At 40.9% G+C, this 12,270-nt stretch overlaps 1 protein-coding gene across 6 annotated transcripts in view; it reads left to right on the top strand.

Annotated features, from left to right (window-relative positions):
- Positions 1 to 12,270, top strand: part of cenpe (centromere protein E) — a 36,304-nt gene that overhangs the window by 2,625 nt on the left and 21,409 nt on the right. For all 6 annotated transcript variants that reach the window (XM_028605133.1, XM_028605138.1, XM_028605139.1 and 3 more), the window contains exons 4-24: positions 458 to 576; positions 667 to 786; positions 1,014 to 1,095; positions 1,197 to 1,264; positions 1,344 to 1,418; positions 1,515 to 1,566; positions 1,715 to 1,802; positions 3,572 to 3,701; positions 3,864 to 3,983; positions 4,072 to 4,224; positions 4,312 to 4,462; positions 4,591 to 4,696; positions 5,988 to 6,573; positions 6,729 to 6,782; positions 7,256 to 7,423; positions 7,544 to 7,618; positions 7,969 to 8,037; positions 9,300 to 9,431; positions 10,301 to 10,478; positions 10,597 to 10,751; positions 12,090 to 12,269. In XM_028605133.1, coding sequence (XP_028460934.1) covers positions 458 to 576; positions 667 to 786; positions 1,014 to 1,095; positions 1,197 to 1,264; positions 1,344 to 1,418; positions 1,515 to 1,566; positions 1,715 to 1,802; positions 3,572 to 3,701; positions 3,864 to 3,983; positions 4,072 to 4,224; positions 4,312 to 4,462; positions 4,591 to 4,696; positions 5,988 to 6,573; positions 6,729 to 6,782; positions 7,256 to 7,423; positions 7,544 to 7,618; positions 7,969 to 8,037; positions 9,300 to 9,431; positions 10,301 to 10,478; positions 10,597 to 10,751; positions 12,090 to 12,269 — 2,861 coding nt within the window. The remainder of the gene's footprint in view (positions 1 to 457; positions 577 to 666; positions 787 to 1,013; positions 1,096 to 1,196; positions 1,265 to 1,343; positions 1,419 to 1,514; positions 1,567 to 1,714; positions 1,803 to 3,571; positions 3,702 to 3,863; positions 3,984 to 4,071; positions 4,225 to 4,311; positions 4,463 to 4,590; positions 4,697 to 5,987; positions 6,574 to 6,728; positions 6,783 to 7,255; positions 7,424 to 7,543; positions 7,619 to 7,968; positions 8,038 to 9,299; positions 9,432 to 10,300; positions 10,479 to 10,596; positions 10,752 to 12,089; position 12,270) is intronic.

Raw genomic sequence — 12,270 nt, 5'->3', positions numbered from 1 at the left:
TCTAAAAGGAAGCTCACAGTCCCTGTTTACAACAGATCTAGTAATCCGAGTCTGTCTGTATTTAATAAATTCTTGCAATGGCGGTGGTGCCAAGCCATGCAGTACTTTATAAACTAAGCATACTGTGTCTGGCTCGGACATAAATATGTTAATGCCTGCCGGGCTTGGTTACTGCTCCGTTGGAAGCGCGCCGGGCTCGGACAGAAAAATGCGGCCCGATCCGCACTCTAATAGGGGTACGGGTCCGCAAGGCTATTATGAGTCGATGCATAGCAAAATGGGTTGTCCCAGTTTTTGTTACGCGCCGCTGCGCGCAATACTGTGCGTCGTCGGTGGAAGCGACGCTTGCATTCGACTACGAAAGGAGCGCGGCGCTTGCGTTTACTATGTAACAGCCCTCAGTGTAGCTGCATGGTGTTTATTTTGTGTATTTATGTATTCTGTGTTTGATCCAAAGGAACCATATTTGCTTACGGACAGACTTCTTCTGGAAAGACATTTACCATGATGGGGAGTTCCCGTAATCCCGGAGTGATACCTTTGGCTGTGGAGGATGTCTTCCAGACTATTACAAAAGTAATAATTGTTTCACATATTTGAAACCTATCACGGTTTGTTGTGTAATCACTATTTATTCTAACCAATGACTGCTCTTTTGCCCAAAAGTTTCCAAATAAGGAGTTCCTTCTTAGGGTTTCTTACATGGAGATCTACAACGAAACTGTTAGTGATCTCCTCGTCGACAGCAGTAAGAGAAAACCCCTGGAAGTCCGAGAGACAATCAATGTAAGTGGGCTATTTAGAAGTTTAGGGTTCAAGGCTGTTTTATCAAATCTGAATCCGTTATGAAATTTTGTCTAGGTTTCAACACTTGAAAGTAACTAATGTTAGAACTAATTCAATCTCAAACATCCATAGATTAGGCCAACTGCAAACACACAAGCTATGCACTGAATGCCAGAGAAGATGTATGTTCCTGTTTTACATGTGATTGTGTCTTTACAAACATGCAGAAAAACATCTTTGTGTCCGACTTGACTGAGGAACTGGTAACTTCTTCTGCGCAAGCCCTGGCCTGGATTCGGAAAGGAGAAAGTAAGATCTGAGGTCACTGAACATGAGAATGATCCCTACGGGTTGAACACTGCAGACTGTCTTAACAACCCATACGTTTTCTTCAATATCTGCCTCTGTAGAGAACCGCCACTATGAAAAGACAAGCATGAACCAGCGGAGTAGCCGCTCGCATGCCATTTTTCGAATGGTAAGCAACACTACAATGTAAAAGTTACATGCAGCATTCTGGGGAAATGTGGATTTTTCATGATTATAGTTTTTCTTAGATCCTGGAAAGCAGAGAAAAGAGCGATCCAGCATCAGGTGAAAATGCTGAAGGAGCCATCCTTGTGTCTAATTTGGTAAGCTTGCTCCTTTCCATCTTTTTGTTACCTTTGCTGTTTAATTTGTTTGTGTTATAATTATTTGTTGACTTGCGATTTTGCTTCATCTTCTAGAATTTAGTGGATCTAGCTGGATCTGAGAGAGCAAGTCAAACAGGGGCAGAAGGTAAGGTTGAGTTAAATCCATAGACCCTTTTAGGTTAGTGATTGAAGGCTCATGAAATGCATAATAGGCCTGATACTATGTTAACTGATTGCCCAATACAGTGTATATACTGGGTTTACAATAATCCATCTCCGTCTCTATTTTCTAGGCGCACGTTTCAAAGAAGGTTGCAATATTAATCGCAGCCTGTTCGTACTCGGCCAAGTGATCAAGAAACTGACTGATGAAAGCCAGAAGTGAGTAAACAATGGACATGGAATTTATTTGCAATTTTTCATACCTCTCTGATTTCTACATCCAAAGACTGTAATGCTTGTACTCGGTACTGATATGATATTGTTATATCAATACTGAAATCTTCCCTCTTTCTGGGCAAAGGCCTACTGTTCCAGATATCTTTTCACTGGTCAGGCAGGCACAAAGGAGCATGATCACTTTATCATAAATCTCAATAATCAGTAAGCTAACATTTTGGGAAATATGTTAAAGGACAATTCCGGCGCAAAATGAACCTAGGGGGTTAATAACAGACTCGATCATTCTCTGACACGTTTTCATGCTACTTGAATGTGTTTGTAGCTTGAAAACAAGCTAGCGCGAACTGCTGATTATGGTGCGTTCTTTTTGTCTTGTAATTGTGACTAGTAGCTTGAGTGTGACGTCACATCCATGTCGAAAAACGAATAACCGCGGAGTTGTTGCGTTCTTTTTGTCACACAATACTACGAGTCGGAGAAAAGATGGATTTTTGTAACATTTTTTAGTAACATTTAGGATTCTATTCACCCAGTTATTGACATATTACACAAATATATTTCACAGTTTGATACATGAAAATTACGTTTTGATTAACGTTAGGCTACTGCTCTGCTTTCTGCTCAAGACTTGGCTTAAAGCCATTGTTGTCATATAGCAACTGAGCGTCTCTAGCCAATTTCAGCTGCACAAGCTACAAAATAACTAATTAGGCGGTATTTAACTCCTAATAAGACTGTAGCGACATGCCTATAAGTAGCAGTATACAGCGCTATGTGTACGACTTCTTCATTTGTTTACAACCAAGACAAAAGTGCTTAAAATTGTAGAAAACCACAATGTTTACTACGTGTGATGCACGACGTAGCCATCTTTGAAAGTAAACTCGGGGTACTCTGAGTTCAGACGACTTGACGAGTCGTATATACAACCTCGGGGGTGTTCTTTATGCAACTTCCCGGTTCGCAAAACGACTCCTAAGTCGACTTCAGTGGACAAAAAGAACGCACCATTAGCTTAATGCTAGTATTCGGGGCACAGGGAAAGCAAAAACAAATCGCTTATTATACCACTAAAAAGGCTCAGAATATCACCAATCTTCAACAGTAGCATAATGATGGTCCCTAAATGTTAACCGAAGCATTGAGAACATTGTAAGTGTACAGACAGTTTATTAAAAAGGTATTTTTGAAACACTGTAGCTCCCAAGATGGCGGCGGCCTGTATACGAGAACGCGGCGGTCTTTATAATCTATATAATCTTGTTTCAAGCTACAGACACATTCGATTAGCATGAAAACATGTCCCAGAGAACAATCGAGTGTGTACACATCGGTTATTAACCCATAGGTTCGTTTTGCGCCGGAATTGTCCTTTTTAATTAGGGGTGCACGATTCAGAAAATGACACCAATCGATTCAGTATCGATTTTTAGGCTCACGATTTGATTCAAAAGCAATTTTTCGATTCAAAAACAATTCTTGATTTAAAAAAAAAAGAGAAAAAAAATTCACAGTATGTAAATGAAGTTACTTTTCTCATGTGATTGCAGTAGACATACAATTTAAAAAAAAAAAAAAAAAAAATCTATTTGTTTTTGGGGGGATTTTATGATTAGATTTTAGATCAACTATTTGCTTGCTTTTTATATTAACACAATATCGGGGGGATAATTGGGGAAAAAATAACACGTGATTATAATAAGGAATATGCGTGGAGTTTTAATTGAAGGTGCATTCTCTCATTTCAGGGGGTTCACCAACTACAGAGACAGTAAACTAACCCGCATTCTTCAGAACTCCTTGGGTGGGAACGCTAAAACAGTCATCATCTGCACCATCACTCCTGCTACCCTAGATGAGACCCTCAGTACTCTGCAGGTTGGTGCAGATTTCTGTTCTGCACATCTAATACCTCTTCAGTACCATGACATTTTAATATTCAATTGTTATATTATAAGTGCAGCTATGAGAATTTAAAACATTAACTATTAAAGGGAGAAATCAAAGCCAATGTTTCACTAAATGTTTATTTTGTATTAGTTTGCCAGCACTGCAAAAAAAATGAAAAACGACCCCTACGTGACAGAGGTGTCTGACGACGGGGCTCTGCTCAAACGGTATCGCAATGAAATTGTAGACCTCAAGCGACGACTTCACGAGGCAAGTGTCATCACTTTTCCACAGTCGTGTTTGGACCCCATCTTACCAGTGCTTTGTTCCAACTGACCTGCGGTTGTCCTCCCCCCAGGTTTCTTCAGGCACGCAGACCACAGCGACGGAGAAGAAGGTCCTCTCCCAGATGCTCCAAGAAAAGGATCAGCTCCAGAGAGAACAAGAGGACAGGATCAGAAACCTGACCAAACTGCTGGTCACGAGCTCAAACCTGGTGCCTGTTCAAAAGGTAAAAATGACCCCAAAAAAAGAGTAACGCTGTAGTTAGACTACAGCTTTCTCTTCAGTGTCATGACTCTTGTCCTGTTTTTTTCAGATGCCAAAACGCAGGGTAACGTGGGGAGGAAAGATGCTCAGACTTGTCCGTCCGTCTGCATGCGACGGTGGTTCATCTGATCTTAGCTTTGCGGAATCTTTCAATCGCAAGAGGAAAGCAGACCGCTCCTGTCTGACGGAGATTGGTGAAGGTAAGGAGGAGCCCACAAAATAAAATGTATATGCACTCAGCAAAACATAATTAACCTTATAATTCCCATTTCATGATTCAACTGCACTCTGACAAGTAGTAAAATGCATACATGGTATGTTTTAACAGATGATGATGACTTTCAATGGGAGATTCCTGACGAGCCTTCCTATGACATGGAGATCAGTCCGAATTCTGTGTGTGTTCGAAGGTCTGATGAAAGGTCTTATAACAGGTATGGTAGTTTTTACTTGAAAGACGGCAAACTTAACTTCCTTCTGTTTCATAAAGATAAGTTGACTTAATTGTCTCCCATAGGAAAATATTGTCTTGTTTTATCATCCTAATTTAAAAAAAAATAAAAAAATCTTTTGAGAATTCAAGAATGCGTAATGGGAAAAGTTTTATGAATTGCAAAAGAGCGATTGGCCACTAAATACTGGCAGGGCAGCTAAACTGAGGATGATGTCTCGGTCTACGTTTCAATGTAAATCTGCAGTGGCGTTGGTATTTTCAAAATTGTGTAACATTTACATTTTTTTTTTTTTTTTTCTACTTCCGTGGCCAAATACTCTAAACTAATCTCTTAGCTCCCAGCTTCTTAATTGCCACTTCTCGTGTTGTGAATCGAGAAGCGGGATTGATTGGATGTTTTTTGACCGCAGAGAGAGAGCAAAGCCAGCAGCCGAGGTGTGTCCTAGGTGGCACCGCATTATACCGTATTCTGACCCTTAAAGCTTTAGTGCGTAACTTTTTGATATTAATGTACGTCCGTTACGTTCAAGCCATTACCAAATGAGTTGCTACAAAGCTAATTAAGACTATCCGCTCCACCCAACTCTCTCTGGAGCCTGACGTGCACCTCTCGAAAAATGTAACTACATGTCGCAGTGACGCACGCCGCTCTACTGTTGCTTGGTAGCGATGCATTTCCCCCCTGACTCATTTCCTGGTTCTCCTCCTCCATAAACGGCATGAAGTCAAGGAGAGGGTTAACTTTTCCTGCTACAGATTTCCCACCGTGGTCAAAAAGCACAGGGGAGACACTTTGTTTTTCTCGCTATGACTCTAGAGTCAGTACTCGCTCCGAAGCTAAACGCTGTCACTCTCTCACTTCTTCCTCGCTCTATCACCCACTCCACACACACACACACACACACGCACGTGCCGGCTCAATTCACACACCAACGCACAAGTATAAACATCAGGCCACTTACGTAAGCTACGCCAAAAGGTCTGCGTGGAGCCTCCGCAGAACTGTAAAACCGGCTTTAATCTGTGGCACATTTCAAGTTAGAGTAGACTGCTTCCCCTAAAGGGTGCATTCATTTCTGCAGTTGTTTGTGTGCTATTTTACTGTGTGGCTTATATATATATATACTGTATATTTATACTGTACTCCAGCTAACGCAAGCTTAGCCTTATGCTACTGTATGTGGAATGAAACCTTTTTCTTTGAATGTTTAACGGTAGTTCACAGTTGTTCAACACATTAAGTCATCTGTACATTTTGTCTTTTTTTCCAGTCCCAAAGACTTTGTGTCTCCAGACCGTATGCGTGAGCTTTCAGGGAAAGTATCTGCCTTGGAGCTGCAGCTGGAAATGGAGAGTCAACAGAAAGAGGAGGCTTTGACAAAGGTAGAATCCTTACATGGCAGATTGGCCGAGCTGGAGCTGCGTCTGCAAATGGAGGGCCAGCAGAAACCGCAGGCCCTGGAGAAAATGCAGACAACAGAACAGAATGTGGCTGAACTGGAGCTGCAGCTGCAAACTGAGGCCCTGGAGAATATACAGACATCAGATCAGAGGGTGGCCGAACTGGAGCTGCAGCTGCAAACGGAGGCCCTGCAGAAACAGGATGCCCTGGAGAAAATACAGACATCAGATCAGAGGGTTGCCGAACTGGAGCTGCAGCTGCAGCTACAAACTGAGGTCCTGGAAAATATGCAGACATCAGATCAGAGGCTGGCCGAACTGGAGCTGCAGCTGCAAACAGAAGCCCAGCAGAAACTGGAGGCCATGGAAAAGGTGGAGATGTTGGACTTAAGAGTGGCAGACCTGGAGAGGCAGCTAGAAGATCAGAGCCACACTCTGAGTAAAACTGATCAACAGGTATGCTGTATTTAAATATACCTCCTCTCTGGCAGGTAAGAGTAGAAATCCTTAATTACACCTGAGAGTAGAACCATGTGCATAATGTTCCCTGTTTTAGGCTTGGTTGTGTTGTTGGCTGGGTTTAGTACTAATCTTTTTATCTTGTTTTCCAGATGAAAGACTTTGCAGAGACAATCCAGCTGTGTGAAACTCTGGCTACAGAGAAGGTAATGCTTGGAGGAGTGTCTCTGCTGTGACTACAACTCATCTTGCAACTGTTTTATGTTTTGCATCTAAAAGCAGAGAAAATCCTGTTAACTTTGCTTATGTACTTTGTACAGCAATGTTATTTTCAGTGTTTAAAAAAAAGTATTAACCATTTCATATATTCGTTGCAACAAGAGCTTTAAAACCACATGGATGATTTTTTTTTTTTATTATTTGTAGGCCTGTTGGAAAGAAATTCTACAGAGACACAATAGTGTAATGTGCTGCTAAAACATTAAGGGAATTGTTAAATTGTAAGGTTGACTTAAGCAGGTAACTGTGTTTCTACATTTGAAAACGCAGAATAGAAGGAAACTATTCAAAAACAACAAGCATTTATTCAAGCTGTTAGTTGATGAAAACAGCATTAGGGCAATGCATTTCAGGTGGAAATGTTACTGCTCCTTACATTTATCAAATTGTATGTTCATAGGACATGATTGTTGCTGAGCGAGACTATCTGAAACAGGAGATCGGCATGTTCATAGAGCAGACTCAAAGTCTGGAGAAAGAAAATGCTGCTCTGTCACAGGAGATGACGACGAAGAGAGAATTGGAGGAATTCAAATCTCTGGAGGAGGAGTTCAGGAAAGAGCATGAGGTAATCGATTTGATTCCATTCAGGCTTCACGCATACTGCTTGGTTTAAAGGACTGCAGAGTAAGATGTACCCGGTTTGACTTTTATTTACACTGCACATTATGTTTGTGCCGTCTTACAGAATGAGTTGCAAAATGAAATCTCTCAGTTGAAGAAGGCCGTCGAATCCTCGACACTGCAATGCCTGGAGCTTCAGGTAAGATGCCATGTTCCCCCTCAGGTTTATCAATCTGAAAGTGTTGGCATTTGTTTTGTGTAAGTTAAACTACACACACAACATACTTCACCCACGTTGAATCTTCTTGTCATTTCATGGGGGGGCGGCAGTAGCTCAGAGTGAAAACATTTTTTTTATTTCATTTTAAAGTTTAATAAAGTATTCAATAATACTATTACTGTGTAGATCTTCAAGCCCCATTCCACTTTTTACTCGCAGAACTTTTACTACTCCAGTCGCCGACTACATGACTTATAACGTGTACATAAAGGTTGCAAAAATTCTGCACTCCAGTTGCAGTTTTGTTAAATATTCTTTCTTTTTTTCAGAACAAACTAGAAACTCTGTCTGAGGAGCTAAAGAAGAAAACTGAATTTGCAGAAGAACTTCAGAGTATGGTATGTGAGTTTTTTTTTGGGGGCGCATTTTCGGCATTTTTTTAATAGGACAGCTCAAGACAGGAAAGTGGTGCCCCCATAGTATGTGTTCTTTAATTATTGTCTGTATAACCTGTAAAAATAGTAGTAGACACAAACGGAGCATTTTGAGTTTTGGTCACAGGGCGTTCCATATTTAGTTTATATTGTGGAGAGCTGCTTCCCGTCCGTTGACTGTGTGGCCTAGTTGTTTTTGATTTGGAGCCCGCTTGAAACTAGGGGTGGGGGAAAAAATCGATACAGCATAGTATCGCGATATTTTTCGTGGCAATACTATATCGATACAGACGTCAAGTATCGATCTTTTATGATATATGTGTTGGTCAGTCTGTCTGCTTGACAATCCCATTTTGCAGCAATAAAATGGAAGTGAGATGAACAGACAGAGAAATGTATATTTTTAGATAAAACAGATGTTGACAAAATTGTCCTTTGGGGAGCATTTGAAGTTGGAAAAAAGGTGATACATTGCAATATATCGCAGAATATTGCAATATGTTTAAAATCGCAATAGTATCGTGACATAAGTATCGTGATGATATCGTATCATGAGGCCTCTGGTGATTCCCAACCCTACTTGAAACGCTATAATGATCATCATTTCTTTGGCCAGTTACCACTTGCACATGTTAGTACACGTCAACGCACGAGTCCGCTACGTGACAAACCCTTTGTACCGAGTGTGTGCATATTTCGACAGTGTAAGTGAAGAAACGGAGACAACGGAACGAATCAGAAGCAAAAGAAAAGTTGTGTCCTGTCCCCTTTATTTATTTTATACTGTCCAACCAGTAAAACGTGTCCTGTTCTGTAGAAATGGTCTTTATTTATTTATTTATTCATTCATTCATTCATTCATTCATTCATTCATTCATGTTGGACCAGTCCAATATGACCGTCGGTTGAAATAAACCTTGTGTTGTATTTGTTATGAATCTATTTTGATGCGTTTTCCCATAACTTTTGTAATTTTACATGGGTTTAAAAATATCTAAATTAATATCAATATTGCAATATTCATAATTGATATTGCAATATCACATTTTGTCAATATTTTGTAACCCTACTGTAAATGTTCTAAAAAAAAAAAAAAAAAATCATTGTTTGCATGTGAAATGTCATATAGGAGTGTCAGTGAAAGTTGAAGCAGTGTAAAAGCTGAAATTTCAAGCTGAAGTGATCAAATGATGAAGCAGGCTAATTCTGTCATGTTGTCTTTGCAGAGCGGTAAGGACTTGGTGCAGGAGGTGGCAAAGCTTCGTCGCTCTTTGGATGACGCTGAGGGGCTCAGCAGAGATACAAAGAAGGAATGGGCTGTGCTGCGCAGTCAAAACATCGCTACAGAGGAGATGAATGTAAGTGGGATTAACACTTTTGTAGTCTGAAAATCTTCTTAGCTTTTAAGCGTTGAAAGTGGTTTAACTTGTCCCAAAGGTGCACATGCGACCAAAAATCTATTAGGTGCGTCTAAACTTTTTCACTGGTCATACCGGTGCACCTTTTGCGTATCAGATGTTACCATCCTGATCATGTGCTCTGCCATGCTGTGTCTGTATATTTTTCGGCTTTTTTATAGGGCTGCACGATGTGAAGAAAAAGTCATATTGCAATTTGCAATACTGCTATTGTGATATAATGGTATCATGAGTCTACTTGCTTGATTATCAAGGAAAATGCACAAAAATGTGTGTTAAACATAAAAAGTTAAACGAGCATAAAAAGAAATTCATACATTTGGGGATTTGGTGTCCTAGCTTTAGTGGACGTTGTTTCGACTGTATAGTATAGGGCTTAATACATGCATGGGGTAGTGTAATTCAGAGGGTAGATAACTCATTAATTGAAACTTTTTGGTGATATGCGTTATCAGCGCTACATGGAGAGAAAATAAAAACAACAATGTTATCTGTTTCAACCAAACAGAATGAGAATGGGCTTCTTGCTATGTGATTGCTGCATTTTTCTTTATTTTTCTTTTTTGCACCAGAGTTTGACTTACAACTTTCACACTAAACCCAATGGGCAAGCACACCAAAGTTGGTTTAACCATCAAATGTTTGGCTGAAGTATTTTGGAATTAGTGAGATTGTGACATGTTTATTACATGGCGGGCTGTTTGGCTCTATGTGTTTATTGTCTTGATGATTTTGTAAAACTTGTGCCAGTGCACCAATATCTGTGTATATTTTTTATTTAATGTTTCTTGTCATGATCTCCTCTCCAGATGACTCTGAATGCCAACTATGACAAGATGGAGGCGGAGGTGAAAAGCCTGCGCTCTCAACTTGAGACAGAGAAGTCGCACTTCAGAAAGATGCAGAGCGATCTCCAAAAAGAGCTGAATGTGGCATTTGCCGAGAACACCAAGCTCACCGCTCTGCTAGATGGAAATGTCCCAAAAAGTATGTTTTTTAAAGTCTGGGTGTTTTATATAGTGTAACTCTGCACATAAAACCAGATTTTTGCAAACATTCAGCCCGTAAAATTGGATCAGAGTTGTAAAGTGTTCTCGGTCTCCAGATCTTATAGACAGCATTGAACTTGAGAGAACAGCTGCCCAGCTGACTAGAGAGCTGACAGCATCTCAAGAAGCGGAGGGAGTCCTCCGAGCTCAGCTGGAGGAGCTAGCGTCATTGCAGCCTCTTCCAGATAAGGTGGAGAATTTGACAAAGCAGGTGAGTTCTCCAAACATCCTCCATGTACCGTGTCAGATTGAGATGGAGAGCTTATTACAGTGATCGGATGTAATATTGTATCAATCAACTTTGTCCCATGACAAATGACACACATGACATTTGTCACACTGAGTCAGGCTGCAGCTCCCAGGTAAGACCCTCTGAGATGTAGACACCAAAGTACTCAAAGCTGTCTACCCTCTCCTACAAGGACCCGTTGGAGATTAAGGGGGCTAGAGTTCCTTCCTTGCTTCTTCCCAAAGTCCACTATCATCTCTTGAATCTTGCTGACGATAATAAGTAGGTTGTTGGCCTGACACCAGAGGGTCTTTCACATGGGCCTTTTCATTCTTGTCTGTGATCAGGCCCACCACAGCTGTGTCGCGAGCAAAGTTGATGATGGTGTTTGAGTCGAAAGTGGCTACACAGTCCTGTTTTGTACAGGGAGAACAGCAGGGTGCTCAAAACAAACCCCTTGGGTGCTCAGGTATTTAGTATGAGGATTGAGAACTTGTGTCCACCAACCCAAAGGACTGTGTGCTGTTCAAACTAAAGAGCGACAGACTGCTCCCAGCCCAAGCTCAATGTCAGGAGGAGGTTCGGCTCAGATGAGATTGTGAAAATCAAAGCTGAGCCAACAGCGTGTGAATGAATGAATGGATTCACTTTGCTCCGACATGGAGTGCTCTGATGCTGAGAAGAGTCCGCGGCTGATGAAGGATTTATTAAATTAGATATGCCCTGATTACTTGAAGACTCAGACATGACATTCCTTGTCAAGTCAGAGACCTTTGCTGTAGAGATGGCCCGATCCCACTTTTTTGCTTCCCGATACCGATTCCGATACCTGAACTTGCGTATCGGCCGATACCGAGTACCGATCCGATACCAGTGTGTCATATATTTTATTATGTTTTAACAGCTGTATACTACTATCCCTGTATGGATGTGATATGATTTCTATCTTTGTTGTCGGTCTGGCTCAGGTTAAACTCTTTGTGAAACATGAACAAATACAAACAATGAATGCCGTAGAACTTTCTTTTATTCTCCAGTTTGACAGTCAGTTATAACGGAAAAAGAACATAAACTACTTTTAATGTAGATTTTCTTTAGGGCTTTATTACGTGGTATCGGATCGGTGCATAAACTCCAGTACTTCCCGATACCGATACCAGCGTTTTAGGCAGTATCGGAGCCGATACTGGTATCTGTATCGGAACATCTCTACTTTGCTGTCATCTTTTCTCTGGTTATGTTTCTTCTTGCATTAAAAACTGTAGATCAATAAGTAGTAATACAATAAATGTAACCTTTTTTTTATTTTGATATATCTAGCTGAATGAGCTGACTGAAGAGCTCCAGTGTGTGAGAGCTGAGAAAGAAGCTCTCCTGTCTGAGAAGGATGCTGGTGCTCAGAGTTCTGCGGAGGAGATGGAAAAGCTGCTCTCTGCAGTTAGTTCTCTCACTGCAGAGAGAGACCAGCTCATGAGGGACCGTCAACAAAATGTGGAGGTGG

The sequence above is a fragment of the Perca flavescens genome, chromosome 18, assembly GCF_004354835.1.
Source record: "Perca flavescens isolate YP-PL-M2 chromosome 18, PFLA_1.0, whole genome shotgun sequence".
NCBI classification, from domain to species: domain Eukaryota; kingdom Metazoa; phylum Chordata; class Actinopteri; order Perciformes; family Percidae; genus Perca; species Perca flavescens.
This window is presented reverse-complemented; position numbering and strand designations above follow the sequence as displayed.